Source organism: Lepisosteus oculatus, chromosome 10, assembly GCF_040954835.1.
Source record: "Lepisosteus oculatus isolate fLepOcu1 chromosome 10, fLepOcu1.hap2, whole genome shotgun sequence".
NCBI lineage: Eukaryota > Metazoa > Chordata > Actinopteri > Semionotiformes > Lepisosteidae > Lepisosteus > Lepisosteus oculatus.
In genome coordinates, this window is record NC_090705.1 from 10,300,001 (window position 1) to 10,319,503 (window position 19,503).

Sequence of the window (19,503 nt, forward strand, 5' to 3'; positions counted from 1 at the left end):
ACCTGGTGTGTTTTTTTCTTCACAGTCTCCAAAACATATACTCAGTAATCCGTGCCTTGAAATGACGTCATTGAAAAAAGAAAAATGAATTGAATTAAATGTCATGTGGCTCGAGAGAAGTGGAAAAATGCATATTTCTTTGCTGAAGTGAATGGAAATGTGTTTCCTTTGTACTCAAACAGGTGGCTTTCTCTTCTGAGGTTCGTCAGTGTTTCAGTGACTAGTGATGTAGATTCCATGTCAAAAACACTAAAACTGCTGATTACGAAAGAGGAGAGCTTGTTCTCACATTTGTAACATCACAGCAGCTGAGGGTCTTGTAGAATCAGGCCCTCTTGTAGAATTTACAGGTGATTCTACTGAAATCACATTTCAGTTCTGCACTTTACTAGTTGATGTATACAGTATATACTTGAGCATTTAGTTTCTTCAGGTGTTGAAAAAGATGTCCCAGTAATATTAGAGAATACGGATGTACAATCATCACAAGTATGATATTTTAAGTAACTGCAGTTATTAATTTTTCTACACTGGTATCTGGTGAAGATGCAATGACAGTTAATTGCACTTTACAGGGCAATTCAAAGGCATTTACTGTAAAACAAAGACAGAAACAACCTACAGATAATACCGGTAATGGGTGTAGCCAGTATTTCAATGATTTAGGAACAAGTAAAGGCTGATTTGGCCTTCTTCCGGTGGCTCTACAGCCGGCACGTGTTTTCTGTCTTTACTTTTTAGCATGGAATCTGTATGTGCTAGCCTGTATTAGTCATTGCATACTGACGCAGCTCTCTGCTCCAACCTTTGCAATGATCTGTGTACAGTATGCAAGTTTGGTGTGTATTTTTGGCTTACAGATGTATGTAAGGTACTGTATGTATGGCTGTCTTGAAGTACATTTAAACTGAATCTGGTAAACGATGTCATATAGACCATTTGGGTTCTGTTCCTGATTTGGTTGTATCCTGAAGACACCAGTTTGTGCCGGGAATCTACAGCTTTTGCCTTTACTGTGAGACAAGTTACCTCGCGAAATACCTTGTCTCACAGTTAATGGTGGCAGGATACACTAGTGTCTTCTTCATGAAGACGTTGTAAACTTCTTAAGATAAGATAAAATCACTTTATTGGCCATATACAATTTCTTGTATTAGGAATTTGTCTTTTCACAGACCCCAACTTGCTCTCCATGAGACACACAGACAGGGAGAGAAGCGTGGGGTCAGCGTGCAAGCTCAGTCATTTATAGGGCACCCCTGGAGCAGCTGGGGTTAAGGGCCTTGCTCAGGGGCCCAAAGGAGTAGGATTCCTCTGCCTGCTGCGTGATACAAACCGGCAACCTTCCAGCCACAGAGCCACCACACTAGAGTGGATAGTGGTAGATTCAGCTTTTCAATACCCATCCCCCAGCTTGTGGAATCAATGACCATTTGTCTGTAGTCTTTGGAGAGCTCTCTGACCTTAACCCTGATGATTCATTCTTCCTTTCATACTCCAGGGCCACACAGGCTTCTGTATGGTTACAGAGGTTTCCTTTACACTTCCAAGGAGCAGAACATTATTGTAGATTTGTTTTTGTTGTGTTTTATGTAAAGTTATACACAGAGGTATGAATAAATGTGATCTTTGTTGCTTTCTGGACTTCACTTAATTCTTTATGCAAATTCTACTTTGCTCTTTGCAATGCTATTACAATTCCAGTATAACATTTTTAGAATTTGTTTAAGCAAGACCCATTATTTAATTGTAACTCATTCTGTTGTTTTTTTTGTTCATTTGGAGTGTAATTAACTCTGGAGGGCACTTTATTTGTGACATCATTTAAAAATCAAATGTGCCCAGCATTGTTTTCTTTTATTGGTTGGAAAAGACAGCTATCAATGTCACCTTTTCATTGAAATTTCTTTAAGCGTGTTAATTAGCTGTTAGCTCAGTTTCCATTCTCCATCTGTACATACAGGAAATTTATAAACCTGCTCCTGACCAGATGTCAGCTCAACAGGACAAAACTCTGGTTTTAGAAGATCTACCAAGTTCCACATGTGTTAATAAATAGGTCAAGTTGAAGAATAATGGTAGAAAAGTGATACAAAAGTAGAAATGAGCCGTGGAGAAAACGTCTATGCCCTACAGAATAAATTTACCAAAGTAAGCAATTTTAAAATTGCACACAAAATATTTGAAACTGCCAATGCATGTGCAGTAATATCTGTAGTCATCCCAAATTTGTCTCAGACAGGATGAGTATTTGCAAATGCTTTTAATTTTGTATTGGGCTGGCAGGGATATGATTTCCCTTGACTTGCCATAAAAGACTTAATCTTTCTCCTCACGTTATGCTCCACTCTCCCCTTCCTCTGCTCCTGTATATTTATACTCCCTCGCTGTTGTGTCCCGTTAAGATTTAAACAACAAACATAAAATATGTAAGATAACCTGTGCAGGCTTTGGAAAGACTTGACTTGAGACATTATTTTAAAGACCAGATCTAAAACTAACTGCTGCAGTCAAAGAGATTATCTCGTGTGATCCATTCATCTCCGGATCCCCACATGCAAAGTCAGTTACTAATCATCCAGACGCTGGTGTCAGTTGCACTCTGAAGAAGAGACGACTGAGGAAAATAACATCTCTGTGAACAACGAGACAGCAGGAAGGTTCCATCTACTACTTCAATCCTGAATAAGCAAACATGTCTGATTTATAGACTTTATTGTGCAGTCTAGTCACCAGTTGGCCCTGTTGGTCCCTTGTTGCTCCAGAAGTTTTAGTGATGGTATATCAGACTTCTTGTTATTGGGTATTACATTACTAAGAATTTGATGTCACTCCGCTGGCGTTTAATTTGAAATTATTTTTGTAGGGTCTTTTAACATTCATTTTGAACATCCCAACACTGCTTTGGAAAAAATAAAATTGGCATTGCTGAATATGCTAAACAATAATGATTTGTGTGTGAAATCTGACCTTGCTATGTTATTCATATGCAGTACGTTTGTCTTTAATGACCAAAGAGAGAAAAAATATCATTCAAATGTTCTATAACTAATATAATACAGGATCTATTTATACTAATTGTAATAGCATGAAAAGGCTCAGTTTGCTTATTAATAAATTGAATTAGGATGTGCCTTAAATAATTTGCAATATAATATTTCTGTGTAGTTTCTCAATGTCTTGATATAGTTTTAATTAATTGTTCCAGTATTAGTTTCATATTTTATTATTTAGTGTGTTGACTACCAAAAAACTCCATGCAACAGTAATATAACTGTTAAAATACGTGAGAATTGTCGTTAGTAAAGGTGCATCCATTTTTGGATGCTGCTTTTTATGACACTGTATGCCTCAGATTTCTCCATTTGGAAGCTTACTTCTGCATGGAGAATGAAATAAAGCAAAAACTAAAAAAGTTAAAATGAAAGAGTCAACTAGTTGCATTAAAATATTTTTGTATTTTTAATGAACAGACTTAAAGATTGCATTAGTGCTACAAGCGTGCTATTAACTACTGTCTTTTTTTAACTAATCCAAAACTTATATTTCCCCCATTGTGAGGACAACTTTTGTGTAACCTTAAACAACAGTAACATAACATAGGAAATCAGGATGTTGACTTTTTCCTTCGGTGTCACTGTACAGAACATGATTTCAGGAATTTTTTAGTGAGAATGCTTAAGAAGAGTTCAGTACAGTCAACCATCGCATTGTGATACAGCAAGTAGTGTAGAGAGTGATCTTAATTGACTTACATTTTGTGCTTCTTTCAGAGCTTGTGCATGCAGAGAAATAAGAGTTTTGTTTCTTTATTAGGCCACACACAATGTACTGAGTTAAATTTTACCATTCATAATGAATGCAGTCTCGCCATTCAAATGCAGCCATAAGCACACAGCAGATAAGAATTTAATTAAATGTAGATTAAAACCAAACAGGAAAACACACTCGCTGATAATTTTTTTATCACGTCCCCTGGTCATATTTTTTTCATACTTTCTACTTGTTCTTCCTTGGGCTACAGCTTTTCAGTGTGCCGACAGTAGCAAAACAGCCCACATTCCCAGTGTTGCTCTGAGATTGTGTAAAATGCAGAACATAAGGCGACTGGATGAATAATGTTAGGGAGTAAAAACATATGTGTAGAAAGAGAAAGCTAGAGGTGCTTTTAGCCCAACTCCTCATGATTCTCCAAAAGACAGAAACGATTTCACAGACTAAACAGTAGCAGGTTCTTAAAAATGAGATATAGTATAAATAAAACCGCCGTGTTCGTTGTGTTTAACATGGCTACAAATTTAATATACAGGTGAGCGCAAGAGATGGTGTCAGTGTGTGAGCTGCAAGGGAACAAACATAAGTTAATTCTGTGCTGTAAGTAAACAAAGTAAAACGCGAATTTCAGCTTCATTAGGTGTGTAGAGGAGAGAAGTGGGGAGCAGAGATATACCTATGTAGATATGATTTCAGCTCTGCTCTCTCCCTTTCTCCTCTTCACTCTTGATTAGGGATCCTTAGCAGAAACTTTGTGTGTGTTTTTCTTTTTTCCTTTGTAATTTGAATAGGCTTTATTTCAAACCCATGGCTTATCTGTGCAAATCTTACAGTTATCTTACAGGTATCTGCAGTGCTGTGTGGATACAGTATATCACCACTTTAAATGAGTGGCACAGAGAAATGGACTCTCATGGTCCTTCTGCCACACAACAGGCCTGCAACAGCTGGTTTGATACATCCCAGTTATCCCTGACCTTAGGCTACAGTTCCTTATGGCCAGCCGTAAGGCTTATTAATAAACCTCCTGATTGAATATTGTGCTGTGAATTCAATCAAGGGCAAAGGAATTCCTATTTCACGAGCAGAAAAAAAAAGTAATTGACTTAAGAAACGCATAGTAAGAAAGAAATCTAAAATCAAAACTGATCTGTCAGCCTTTTCAAAATCACACTGTACTGATTGCACCTATCTGATTTAACTAGGCCCTTTTAGATTTTGTATATTTGTGTATAATGCTGTATTTTCTCCTTCACAATGATTGATCTCTAAAAAAAAAAAAACAGCTGTGTTACTCTAACAATGACTAGTCTCTTTGTCAATTTTTCCAACAGTTAAGTTTTTTTGATACTAGGGTTACTGTTTTATAGTTCGGGTTCAACCCATGTCAAGAGCTGCTCCTGTGATTTTGAAGATGTAGTCCCGGCACTTCTGATTAACTAGTGCTTTTACCACAATAAACTGCTTAACATGGTTTCCAGTGCTTTACCACAGATAAATATTCTGACACCTTCCTTTAAGTGTATACCACAGTCATTTACTGAGGGATGTCATTTTTTGTATGCATGATTTATGCTGGAAATGAGGCTGTTAAAATTCATTACAATAAATTAGGATGTTTTGAAAGTGTCAGTCAATGGAGGAAAATAAGGGCATGGGGTGAACAGACCTGAGGAACCAGGATCCTAATCATGATTAGACATTGGTCGTTAATACTGTAAATGATTAAATTAACCCACATTCAGAGGGGTTTCAAGTGCAGGTTTCAGGTTTCAGGAACTGCTGGAAGCAGGTGAGTTCAGGCTGGACTGGGCCATGTCTACTTTCCTGGAACCTTTAGTAACCTCCCACGTACAAAAGCCCGGAGAAACATTAATACATAAAATAAAGACAATCTTCTTCGTAACAAAGAAAATTTTGTTAAAATACGTGAGAATAGATTCATTTTCACTCCATAAATATACTGAAAGCTTTTGTTCTAGTATTATAGTTGTATACAGTAGTTGTCAACACTGATTTCCTAGTAAGAGACAATAAAAAATAACAAATATGTTGTTATAAAGTAGTTCTAATTTACATATTAGTTTTTCTTCACAGTTTTCTACAGTCTACATGTTGTCATTTTGTCCTTTTGGAAATAGGATATGATGTAAATTTATATTAAAAAAAAAATTATAAAAAAATAAAATGGCCTGCTGTATTCTGAATTGTATTTTTAGTATAGTTTTCCCTTTCTTTATGTGTCATATGAAATGTGTCATAACTGAAATGTATGTCCTAGCTAGAATGATATAAGCACTTACTTCTGGTGTGATTATTTGGTATGTACTGTATTTACATCTTACAAGGATGCATCACTCATAGTTTCCAAATGACGTCACTTTTGAATTGAAGAAACATCACTGAGTGAAATTAAAGCTCCAAATAGCTGCTAGCAAGAAATGCACACACAAGCACATTAATCTATCAGTAGACAGATTTTAAATACTGTAGACCTTTGTTGCTTTTTAACAAACTCTTCAGGAGACAATAAAAATGAAAATGAAAGCATCTGATCCAGAAAGACTTTACACCCGAGGAAGTACAGTAGCTCAGCTCTTTGTGAATGAGCACCTCTTTCTTTTTGTCAGATTTTACAGTTTACTGCATGAAATGGGATTTTCCACTTTTTATCAACAGTAGAAATTTAGATCATTGGTCAATTTGGGGGAAAGACAGAATGAAAAACAGAGCACACTTTGACTATATGTTGTACATGCCTACATCCTGTGCACCTTTTCCCTTGAAGAAGATACACAACGTTTGGAAACTTCTGCTCAAGTGTGTTCATAAAGAAACAAATATAGTTCTGTGTTAAGAGGCTCACAGAAATCAGCTAAAACTAATTGAGGGTCTGCAATCAACTAAAACACAAAATTGAGGACATAAATGACAATTTATTAGATGATGCAATTTAAGGAATACTAACTTAAAAGTTGTTCTGCAAAAGGAAACGTGATCTCTATATTAGTGTCTGTTGCTATTTAAGAATAATATCAAGTTACAAAGTTACACAGCACTGTCTTTAGTATTCTTTTATATCTTATTTGAAAGGAAACTGAAATGCAGAACACATTCTATGAAAAATACAGATGCAGAGGTCATTGTAAAAACATACCACGTGGGTAGATGCGAGAGGAATAATACAGTACATGCATGTACAGTCCTGTTATGTTTCTTTTATTTTTTTGTACTACCTTAAAGTCTTACAATTGTTTGTGCCTTTATAACAGTATATAGTCTATAGTATTATAAAGTCTACATACAGTAGTCTTTAATATATAGTCTATTTCATGTGCCTTTAAATTTCAGGAATTTAAATTGCGTCTTCTGCGCCTCCAGACAGGGAGAGAGGGGCTGTGAAAGTGTCATCAAGGCTCACACTAACGTTGTAGACCATGCTTAAAGAACACTTGGCCGACCCTGAGTCAATTCCAGCCACTGATGGCTGGCCCAGCGCTATGACTGCTGCTACCATCACGTCTGCTGCTGCCGCAGTGTCGGTGCTGGATTTCAGTTACACTCTATTACTCTCGCACAGCTATTGGCCTTTTCTGTGGGGAAAAGAGCAATTTCCTGTCCCAGTCTGTTTGATCAAGTGCTAAACCCTTGTGATCAATAGAGAGACAGATGTCGGGTCCAGATGGCCGAGTTGTGATACCTGGGGCAGTGTGGGCCTGCCAGAACGACAGAATGGCACTGAGCAAGGGCAGCGGCTGTTCACTTCCACCAGGCTCTGAAACACAATGTGACAAACGCAATTAGGGCTTTTAGCTGCAAATTATTTATTTCTCATAGAAACTGACAGAAAATTTAATTAGCAGTTACTTTAAGCAATATGTAAAATTATAGGAGTATAGAGGCGGGCATTTTCTGTAGGAATTCATTCTCGATCAAATGTTTTGTACCATTTTTTTTTATTTTACTATGTTTATACTGTGTGTTTCAACACTAGCACTGAAGTGAAAATACCACAGAAAGCTCTGCTTTTTGAAAATATCATACTTCCACGAGTTGCACTCCAAAGATATTAGGATTTCTCAGATGACAACACACATTTTGCAATTTGAAGGTCCTGTCTTGTTTTAAACTACCATAGGGCAGAGTATGGTCAGGATCATATCAGACTAAAATTATGATTATTTTTTCAAGTTAAAACAGGCCTAATTCAGCTTACAAAAGCAGTATCACCTAGCATTGTTTTATCTAATATAAATGTGATGTTGATTATGGGAATTTGCAAATTTTTTAACCAGTTACCACATGTGATCAAAGTGCAAGGTGAACCTCACTTTCCAGACTTAACTAGTTTAAGCCTAAGATTTGTCTTTATGCAGCGGCAAGCAGGATTTCTCATGTCCTACCACACAGCTGGTAGAGTTTCCACTAGTTCGATGCATTTGGATTGGTCACAGTCTTAGCTTATATCACAACAGCCAGCCTTGGGTACTAGTTGGGTGCCTGCGTGTTTGCAGTGTTGTCAGGGATAGGTGCTATACTCCTCCCGTCGAATTGTGAGCACTGTGGGACTGGCATTGTGAAAAATAGCAAGTGATTCTAGACGTATGTAATTCAGAGGAACGCTTGAACCATTGTCATGTGTCTAGTGATGGTGACACAAGATGACTGACCATTGGAAATTCCAATGGGGTGGGCATAAAAAACAAGGTTTGTTTTTTGTTTAGGCTGTGACATTTTCTTCGATTAAAGTACAGTACAACCTCAATGTAACAATGGACATCAGATTTTACAGACAAAATGTGCTTCAGGGGAATTTGGTCTGTAAAGTCAGAAATACCGAAAATATCAATGGTGCCCTATAGGGGTAGGTCGATTGCTTATGATCAGTCATAAGCGATCATAGGTTGCATTCTACAGTGAATTTTATAGAGTATATTATGACACGTGAAATAAAGAGCTTGTATATTTTTTTAAAAATCGCACTGATCATTATTTAATTGATAATCGGCAAGCTCATTATAATAATTAAGTTCTTGCCTTAAGCAAGAACAATTCTGCAGTGGGGTGGATAGGAAAGATCACAACAGCCCTGCCCTAAACCAGCTGCCACAGAAACTTTTGGTAACTCTTCAGCAAACATAAGGAAATGTTGAAAGCAAATGAATAAGTTTTACATTCGTAAGTCTAAAGTACCCTCTGATGTTCTTTCTAAAATCATGTCTCTTTGTAATATTATGTGTTCACAGCAAAGGCTTACCAGGTTCCACTACCAATGGTCACATTATTTTGTGTAGCATCTAACCATTCATGTATACGGCTTCTTAGTTAGAAGCATATTGTTTTCTTGGAACATTATTTGTCTGATTTACTTATGTAGCTTGTCATTTGTCTTGTTTCAAAGTGACTCAGATCGCTTATTGTTAATGATCAGTCTTTTTCCATCTCCATCCACCATCATATCAGGATTTAGCCTGGACTCTAAATGATGTTAGTCTCATTTTCGAGCACTGTAGTGGAATTGTTAAAGTACTGTAAATGTGTCCTTATTTAGCTGTATTGGACCTGCTGATCAGTTACAAAAGCAGTTTAACATAGGGTTGGTGCTAGATGATAAATTGTTTTACCTTGTATAAGGGTATATGCATTTCAGTAGTCATGTTAAACCATTCTGTACAAATTCTAAACTCGCTATAAATTATGCCATTTTATTTTAAATTAATTGCATGAAGGACAGATTTAAAGTATTTAATAAATGAAGACACTTAATAACTTGCCTGTTCTGACATTTTTCGGTTAACGGTTTGATTTCACATGCATATAAAATCTACAGAAGACCTTGTTCTACTAATTGTGTTCTGTGTTTTGTATTCTGTACATATGTGCCTATAGTTTGAGTGAAGTTTTTTTAAATATCTTTATATCATTATGTTTTTGCTAAAGGCAAACATTTTCACTATTTTCTTAGAAGAATTAAACCTGTCAGGTGGGGCACAAGTGTACTCTGGTTAGCAGTTGTAGCCATTGAGAATGATTGATACCATTGAGCTATTGAGCAATTTTCATGATACGCTTATGTTGTTATTCATAGTATATTCAGTACTGTAGTTATTCATAGTTTATGTGTACATATTAGATACATAGTATATATACAGTACAGTATAAAGGAAACACAAGCCACATTATATTCCCCATTGTTTATAGTAAAATGGTCTGTTGTTATTGTTGTTATTATTGCTCATAGTGTTATATAAATTACTTTCATTTTACAAGAGCTTCTGAGCGAGACCTCCAGTCCAGAAAAGAAATGCGCAGTTTATTATTCCCATTTATACAACAAGCCATGTGTAACCTGAAGAGCCCTGGTTTGTTTAAAAAAGATCGCTACTCCTAAATAAAGGACATTAAAACCCTGTAATTCCCCTGAAGATGTTTTTACTGTAAGTGTATTACACTGTGTGTGTAGTGTAAGCATGATTTTAACTTGGTTGTATATATACAGTAGATAATTGACCTGTAACACTGAATGCGTGTATGTTTTGTGTAAAAATGCGATGAAGTCCTGCATTAGCAAAGTTAAGCTATTGTCATAACAGCAATACAGAGCAATGTACATCATCTTTGCTGTTCTTAGCTCTGTAATATACTTTCAGAACTTGTTTTCTCTTTTTAATTCTCTATTTATTGTTTATACACTCACAGAATTGTATTAAAACAATGTTTATCCTTATTTGAGCCAGCACTTGGGTCCACATTTCAGATGTAATTAAAATGAGCTCCATGCACCTCTTGGGGTTTGTTTAAAAAATCTGTAATTATAAAGGAAACGGCTCATTTTTTTCCTAAATTATATATGTTATTAGATTGGATCATGTCAGTTGTAGGATTTCCTGCTGTGATCGTGGTTTTTTTATAGTGATATTCTGCCTCGATGTTTAAAAGCTGCGTAGTCCTTATGAAGCTATTCTAGCTTTCTTGTGTCCTGATTCCATAGTCAGGGAGGTCTGTAAGAAAATCTCCTGGGAAGCCTTTTTAATTTGCGGATGCTGACCTGTATGCCGTTTGCTCAAGGCCATCCATGAGCTTTCAGCATAGGATATCATCTGCGAAACAACACTTGACGCTAAAATTAGTTTACACTGTAGTCTTGGTGTGTGATGCCATTAAACCTTGGTAAACCAATATTTAGTTAAGAACCTTCATTTTTAGAGGGGAGGAGAACAGAATATGTACTTGCATAAAACTGTAAAATATATATCTAGGTCAATTCATATTTCCATTTTTACGTGCAGTAGATAGATATTCCTATTATGCCTTGGTCTTCAGTTCTCACTCATATTTATTTTTTCTAAAAACACAGTACAAATGCACTGTACACATTTTGGTATTTTTTCAATTAGGAATTTCTAGCTTTCTTTTTTATTGGTGAATATACATGATGGTATTAAGGAGGTTGCATTTGACAACGTACTAGTACCAAGAGTACTTGACTCTATCTTACATTAGTGCATATGAATCCCATTCATTTTAGAGCTGTGTTATAGTAAGTGAAATTGTGCGTATGCCCACCTATTTATGTAGGAACAAATACAGAGAGTAGAAAAGACAGTATAAGGCTTTTGTTTTCGGAGGGAACAATCAAAGAGAAAATGGAAAAGAAAAGCAAATTATACTGTTAGGATCTAAAAGTGTTCCTTTTAGATTTGCCAGTGCATATGCTTCTCTTGGATCTCAGTTTTCCCCTAATGCCTGACTTTTACCACTGCATCACATGTAGTTTCAAAGGAATTTAACATCATTTTGGAAGTTAAGAGCTCGTAGACGAGTCTAGTCTGAAATTCTCTTTGGAAATGTGAAGATTGCCACCTAGTGGCTTTCAGTGTGTTTCAAACTGTGTGCAATACAAAGTGCATGCTGGAGCAAACAGCGTCTTTGCAGTGTTCTTAGCCTGTTGGTGTCACACATTTGGTTTGGTTTCAGAAGTTAACACTGGAACAGCATGACTGTCTGCCTGGATTGCTGTTTCAGTTCTGCCTCTTGTGTCCTTACAAAAGTTTCAATCATCTGTTTTCTTTCTTGTCTTCCATGTAATGGTTGAAAAGCCCTAAGCTGTGTTTTCTTTTCAACTCTGATGAGTCAGAAAAGCACCAGAAGACCCAAATATTTGCCGTGTTTCATAGAGTATGAGTCTGCATTTTTGTTTATTCACTTCTTTGCATTCCTAATAAAGTAGATTCCATCCATCCGTTTTCCTAAGCGCTTCATCCAGTTCAAGGTGGCAGGGGTAGCCGGAGTCTAACTTGGCAAGCCACAGGCACAAGCTGGGGCGCACCCTGGACACAACAGCAGTCCATCACAGTGCAGGAGTGCACACACAGACAAACACAGGCACAACACACACTCGCATCAAAGGCCAGTTATCCTACCAGCATGTCTGTGGATGGTGGGAGGAGACCAGAGCACCCTCAGGACAGCCACACAAACACGAGGAGGACATGCAAACTCCACGCAGATAGCACCCCAGGAACTGAACCCAGGGCCCAGCAATGCAAGGCAGCATTGCTTACCACTGTGTCCTCCATTCAGTACCACCTGAACATATTGTAGCTTCCCAAAGTGTCAATTGTTCTTGCACAGGTGCCACACAGTAACAGGCCTGCGTTAGTTCTTCAAGCTATCACATACTAAATACTTAAATTGAATAGCGACCAAAACGTTCCAGAGATAACTAGTCAAATAAAGGTTGATTTAAATAGGCCTTAGATTTTTTTGGTTGGCTTCTGGAAGGGTAGTGGGTATTTAATTCAACCTTGCAATTAAGGTCAGTTTTCTCTATTAGAACATTAGGTGGCAAAGAGACTATACAGTACATTCACTTGAACTAAAATTAGAGTGCATTTTGTAAACTAATTTTTCAGAATAAAGCATTATATATCACAGATACATATAAATACTTACACTAGTTTTCAGCATAGTTGTAAACTAATGGTTTTGTTATTAATGTAACAGTGGAAAGGAGTCATTTCTTCAGTGCCACTATTCTTATCAAGATGCTTACGTTACAATCATTACGGAACTAGTGATGGTTTCCGGGTATATAGCGTCAGGTTTTCATTAATTCTAAAATAAGATGATTTTTGGCAGAAAAGGGTTAATGCATACCGTTTGTTTTTTAATGTCATTTAGACGACCAATATTTTATTGCATCATTTACCTTTGGCTTTTGTCTTGCAATTCTGTCACATACAATACAGTATGTGAACATCTTACATGTAAAAAATTGCTTTTGACATTCATTACACCATACACACATTTTTTGTTGCACATAGTTAATTCATGGCAAATCTCTTTTGTCTTTTTGACCGCTACATACATGTATATCTTTACATTTTTGCAGAATTAAAATGCTTAACACATTAGTGAGACATATCGTACGAACAGTTAAAAATGAGAGGAGACTATTTGGCCCATCTAGCCCATTTGATAGGTAATTAATAGTAAATTGATCTAAGAATCCCATCAGGCTGTTACTTGAAGCAATCTAGGATTTGGGCTTCAACCACATGGGTGTCTAGCTTGTTCCATACTTCCACAACCCTTTGCATAAAAAAGTGTATCCTAATAAAGACTCATAGACAGATAGAGACCCATATACCATACAGTATATCATTTATGAGTCACTCCTTTATGCTAATGCCATTCTATATAGTACTCTCTACATTTTTTTCTTTCTGGGTAGTAAAGTTTATTGTATTAAAAATGAGTACTACTATATTGATTATGGTATTAAAAATTCAAATACATACCTCCTTAGAAGACATAAGACATAAGGTATAAGCTTTACTTGTGGTGAAGGAAATGTATTTGCATCCTTTTGCACTGAATCTATCATTCAGAGATTCCCAAGTGTTATATGTATTATTGCACTGAACATAAAATACACAATATGCTGTATATAGAAATGTATGCTATACACTCATGTTCTGAAATGAAAGTACACAAATATATTCAACTGCCATAATCATAAAAATAACTTTGTGAATTACAACACTCCCTTCTCATTATAATAGCCTCTGCAGTTGTAATTTGTCTGGACAGATGGTAAAGGAAAGAACTGATGTGCTTAACTATGCGTTTTACAGCAAACTATTAAAGAGTTCTGCTGTTTACACACAAACATTTGAATACCTGTCTTCAGGCCAGTTTAATTATCCAGACCCTTCTGTTATTTGTATTGCTCTGTTGTCTTGCAGCTTTACACGAAACAGGAGGAAAATTTGTTTGCATTTTCATTAAGATATGCCAGTGGTTAGTAAGCAAAAGTAGAAAAAAATTGTCTTGAAATTCAAAGGAATCAGAAATGTCTGTGATGGACTGCTTTGAAATCTTTAAGCATTGGGGGAAGAAAACATATGTACACAACATTTGTACTGCACTCATTTCATTTCACAAATAATTTATTCCTTGACGTTAGCGTAGAGAAAATTATATTCTTGCCAGTCTACATGATTTTGTTTCTTAAAATCCTTTATGTGTTCATCTTAAGATGTACTTAAAAAAATCATTAATCAAATGAAAAAAGGGCGTTTAGCCAGCAGAACCTAAGTAAAAGGTGGTGAATATTTTATTGCAAAACTGTATGAAGCAGTGATGTTTTATTATCTGGACTATGTACAGGATGCTGTTTTGATTGTTTTAATGAAGCAGCAGGCCTATTGTTTCTCCTTAATTCCTCTATTGTTTTTAGAAGATGTCATAGTTCTTTATTCTTTTATCAGGTACTCTGCAGGAGGATTCAAACAATAGCCTGTATTCTAACTGCATTGGCTACTGCACAAAGGAAACTCAAACAAGACTCCATGCAGGCATATAGTGTAATTCGGGGACTATTATTTTAAACTTTTCTTATTTTATTATTATTTTAATGTTACATGAATATGCATGTATCTTTCGTGGCGTTAAGGTCATTGCTCATGCATGGTCATACTGTATAGTGCCACTTAGCTCTGTATGGAAACAAAAAGTGTTCAGAATCCAATCTTTCTTCTGTACCAAGTGTTAAGACAGTTTATCTAGCCTGTGCTAATATGTCTGAAGTTAAATTGAACCTCAGCTGTTATTGGAAATACCGTGGTGCGTTTTCAGGGATGGACAGATAACACTAGATAAGGAAATAATGTATCAATCTGTAGTGGTGCTATGCAAGGCCTCTGTGTGGGCGTCTCCTTTCTGTGTTGTCAGTCTTGCATCTATTGCCCCAGCATTGTAGAAAGGAGAGAACCTTAACAAAACTGAGTTCCTGAAGTCCTCTTTTAAAACACATACATATGCCATGGTTCTCCAAGTTTTATTTTAAATGTTTTTTTTTTGCAGTAGGGATCACAAAGCTGAACAGATGTATTAAATGTACATATGTCTAAGCAGCAGGTGCACTGGCATTTTATTAAACATCATGCTGATTAAAGTTTGTATTGTGAGGGAAAATCAACATAGAGCCTACTAGTCTATGGCCACTGTTGGTATCAATTCTATCTGTACAGTACATCTGCAAATGTTGCTTTGTACTGGGCTGCAGATGCTGGCTTGTGGGATACTGTTCCATTTCTACCATAGAACCTGGACTACAGCAGTTCATTGGTCTCTGAGCCCTAGATGTTCATTAGACAGTCGCTGTTAATGTTGATTTTTTAAACAGGGCCTCCCTTGAAGGGGGCTACAATCTCAGCTATGTCTGAAACAAACATCATTGTTTTGTAAACATAACAGTCTGCTATCATGGGCTCACTGCAAGAGTTTTTAACCTCCAAATGGCAGCATTTCCAACTTCTGGTAGGGAAGCTGAGCATTTATTTTGAGACTTCCTTCTAGTCCTACCTTTTACTAATTACTGTCTCAGACACACTACTTCCCTTATTTAAAAACGAACTCAGGCTGAAGTTAGAGGGCCATTCTCACTTGAGTACTGTACTGACATAGTGTTTGCACATCTTTGAAAGCTAGCAGAGCGGTTTAATTAATTGTCCAGCTTTTCTCTAAAACAATGTCCTAATTCTGCCATTTAGTGCTAGCGTATCATAGTTTGTTGTTATCTCTCCAGCCAGATTTTTGTAAATAGTCATATTAAAAACTTTAATCTCTTCAATAGAAAATGAAGTGCAGTTGAAAAGCCTGTCATGCACAGAGATAAACATTATCTAAGCTAAAACCTTCTCTTCTCTCTCCTTAATGAATATGTTCTGAAGACTGTAGCAGAATATTTAGTCCAAAACACTACAATTAAATAAAATGCAAGACTTACTAACAAATCCCTGTTGTGACGTCTGCAGAAACCAATGACATTGGTTGATATACTGAACTTAAATTTAAAAAAAGAACACAGACATTCAGACATTAACTTTTCCACCTTTCTAAACCTTTTATTTTAAGAAAGAAAAGGTTGAGGTCTTTGAAAATGTCTTGCCCATTGAGTTCAAGCTTCTGAAAAACAGAACAAATAAAGAATATCCTAATGCTGTACACTACACTTTGAATTTCCAGATTTCTTATTTTTGCCCAGTATTTAAATGATTTATTTAGGTGATTTTACCCTTCATTCACGTGTAGCATATTATCATGGACAATCTTTCTCACCACCATGTGTCACTAGGTTGGTTAATTCTATTAACACCTCAGACTGGAGAGACAGATTTTGAACATCATGTACAGCACAGCCTTCCTTCACATTTAACTTTACAATGAGCACCCTGTTAGCCAATGTGACCTTAAAGAACTTCATGTGAGCTTAGGCAGAATTCCAAAATTACAGAGCCCAGCCTGGAAACAAAAGTGTTTGTTTTACAGTAAGTGTATCAATAAAATCGAATATTAGGTTGGAGGTTATAATTGATCAATTGAGACTTGTTTTCTTATAAAGTATTGTAAATGACTGTAATGCTGAGGAGATGCAGCATTTTTACTAAGATTTTATTTAAAACTGAGCTGGAATTGTGTGGCTGAAAAGCAGTGTGTATTTTAATAATGAAGAGTACTTACAGTATGGAAAAGCTCACACCTGAAGAAGGCTCCACGGCCGAAACGTTGTGTTCTCTTTCTTCTTTTTTTCAGCATGGAATAAACCTAGTACTTACAGTATACTAATAATAATACATATAAAAGGCCTGCATACTGTATGTTTATATTAGATGGTAGTTGTAATGCTTTCCTAGCCAAAGAGATTCTGTTTCTCAAACCTGTTTAATATGTACCGCAATGCATTTCTCTTTTTTGTGTTAGTTGGGCTTCAGGCTTCATACTGTATTAGTTCAACTTTTAGCAGTTTCATAGAACATAAAAAGGCATAAAAACTTGACTTTGTACATATACTGTATATAAAAAATTGTCTTTCACCATTTCAGGATAACTGGGTTGTTTATTTCCAGAAAAAAATTGACCTTCAGCATTTATAATATTTTTCTGTCCTTTGTTCAACATATGCTGTAACGCCTTAGATAGTATCTCTGTAGGAAGGATATAAACCTGGAGATTTAATGTTATCTCTACGGCCGTTTTTAAACAGTGCATGTACTGGAAAAAAAACTGAACTGTGCAGCTAACCTTACCCTCAAAACACCCTGGCCACTATTAATCAGGGTCATTCTGCCAAAACACAGCACACAAAAAATAAGAAACCAGGTGCAAGAAAGTTGACTTTCCCTGCAAGAAAATCAAACAAAGCTGGTCGTATTCAAAATGTAGAAAATGAAAATCTTAACATTGCTCTTTGTAACACAAAGCCTTTCAGTTTTACAGAGACTGCCGCTATGTAAACACTTGTGTATAAGTCATAATAATATTTCTCAGTCTGATTTTTTTTTGTATTTTACACAATAGCAACGTCAATATAGTTTTGTGTGCTTACAGTACGTGAATTGAAGACATCAATCATTGGGTTCTTGGCAAATTGAGAACTGTCACTTGGCCATTATTGGACCTTTATCTGATATACTGGTCTACAAATATTCACTATAAATTGTTCTCTTTTATAAATTGTTCTCTTTATGATTCATTAAATTCTCAAAATGATTTTTTTCCTAGGTGGCCAGCTTTGGTGTACCACAACCAAAAATATTGTGGAAGGCGAAGAGCTGGTAGCATTCGCTGTAGATTTCGACTCTAGGCTCCAAGCTGTCAGTCACATGTCTCTGACTGAAGGAATGTACCCAGCCCGCCTCTTGGACACCATACAGCTGCTTCCTCAACAGGCTGCCATGGCATCAATACTGCCTACTGCCATTGTTAACAGTAAGTATCATAAGCTGAACCACGGAATGGGAGTCATTTACAGTTTATACTTACACAACGAACAAAACCAGGGTTGCTTTTGAGAACCAAGAAGCCAAAACCTTTAAGGATTCGAAGACAGTACACTACATTACCTATACTGCGGCACTTCTGTCCTCACCAATACCAAGCGCAGTTACTGTATGTGCTTTCAGATTGGGTATAAAAGCTCATTCTAAACATTTTCATGAGGTGAGATATTTGAAATGGCACAGTATAGTGACCCCCAGATCCTCTCTTCCAGTGTTAAGGCTTGTTGTGACAGGCCATAGATTGGAGAAATACAAAACGTTCCCCCTTTTTAAAACTGCCTGGTGTTTTCTGCACTTGTTGACTCCGCAGAGGACATCTTCCCCTGCAAGGCCTGTGGGATCTGGTACAGAAGCGAGCGGAATCTGCAGGCCCATCTGATGTACTACTGCAGCGGAAGACAGAGGGAGCCGGAGACGGCGATGGAGGAAAACGACACCAGCCCCCATCACACCCCCAGCGTCTGCCCCTTCCCCCAGTGCAGCAAGAGCTTCTCTGGAGCACGGGCTCTGGAAATGCACCTGACCACCCACAGCAGTGAGTGAAGCACCTTAAAACTCAACTTGGCTTATCTCTGCTGAAGAGACTTGCCCAAATTCAGCAAATTCAAAAATGCATGTAGAAGTCAGGTTGCTAGGAGAAAAAAAAAAAAGAAGATTTTATTGCAGTGCATCATAATTAACAAATTAACACTATAAACTAAATGGTAGAGTTTTAGAATAAATTCAGGAAGGGAGACTCCTCTAGGCAAGTTAGTCATGGCTTAATTTTATAGCTAAGTAATGTATATTTAAGCAGATGAAAGTAAAAGAAGTAATGTAGTTTAAAATTCCTAATATGAGCTACAGGGTAAATTAGAGGGTAAAATATTAATAGCCTTTACAAAGCCTAATCATTTGCCTTTTTAAGCTTAAACAAGAAACCTCATTCTAAACATCTACATGAGCATGTCAGATAACTGAGGTAAAAGTACAGTTGTCCCAGTTCTGTCCCGCCAATGTGAAGGCTTATTGTGACAGGCCATAAGGCAAAGAAAAACAAAAAGTCCTCTTTTTAAAACCACGTTGTTTTCTGCATTTCTTGACTCTACAGAGGACAGCTTCCATTGTTAGGCCTGTGGAATCAGGTACCAAACGAGTGATGGTTTGTTCCAATGACACATTACTAACCAACATCATCTGAGCACCTCGTACTAAGTTGTCTCTAGATTTATCTGTACAGCATGAAACATGTCCTGATCCTGCTGACAGGCTCTTCACTTGACAGTTTGTTGTGTAATATAGCGTGGTTTTTAAAGACCTACCATTGTCCCAAGGTATCCATTCTGAGATGGATCATGCTGCTCTCCCCATTCAGCAAAAGCAACGGCAATACAGCTGAAAA

At 36.7% G+C, this 19,503-nt stretch overlaps 1 protein-coding gene across 2 annotated transcripts in view; it reads left to right on the forward strand.

Annotated features, from left to right (window-relative positions):
* zfpm2a (zinc finger protein, FOG family member 2a) overlaps positions 1 to 19,503 on the forward strand; it is a 177,821-nt gene that overhangs the window by 154,812 nt on the left and 3,506 nt on the right. For both annotated transcript variants that reach the window (XM_069194893.1, XM_069194892.1), the window contains 2 exons: positions 17,845 to 18,051; positions 18,433 to 18,657. In XM_069194893.1, the coding sequence (XP_069050994.1) occupies positions 17,845 to 18,051; positions 18,433 to 18,657 (432 nt within the window). The remainder of the gene's footprint in view (positions 1 to 17,844; positions 18,052 to 18,432; positions 18,658 to 19,503) is intronic.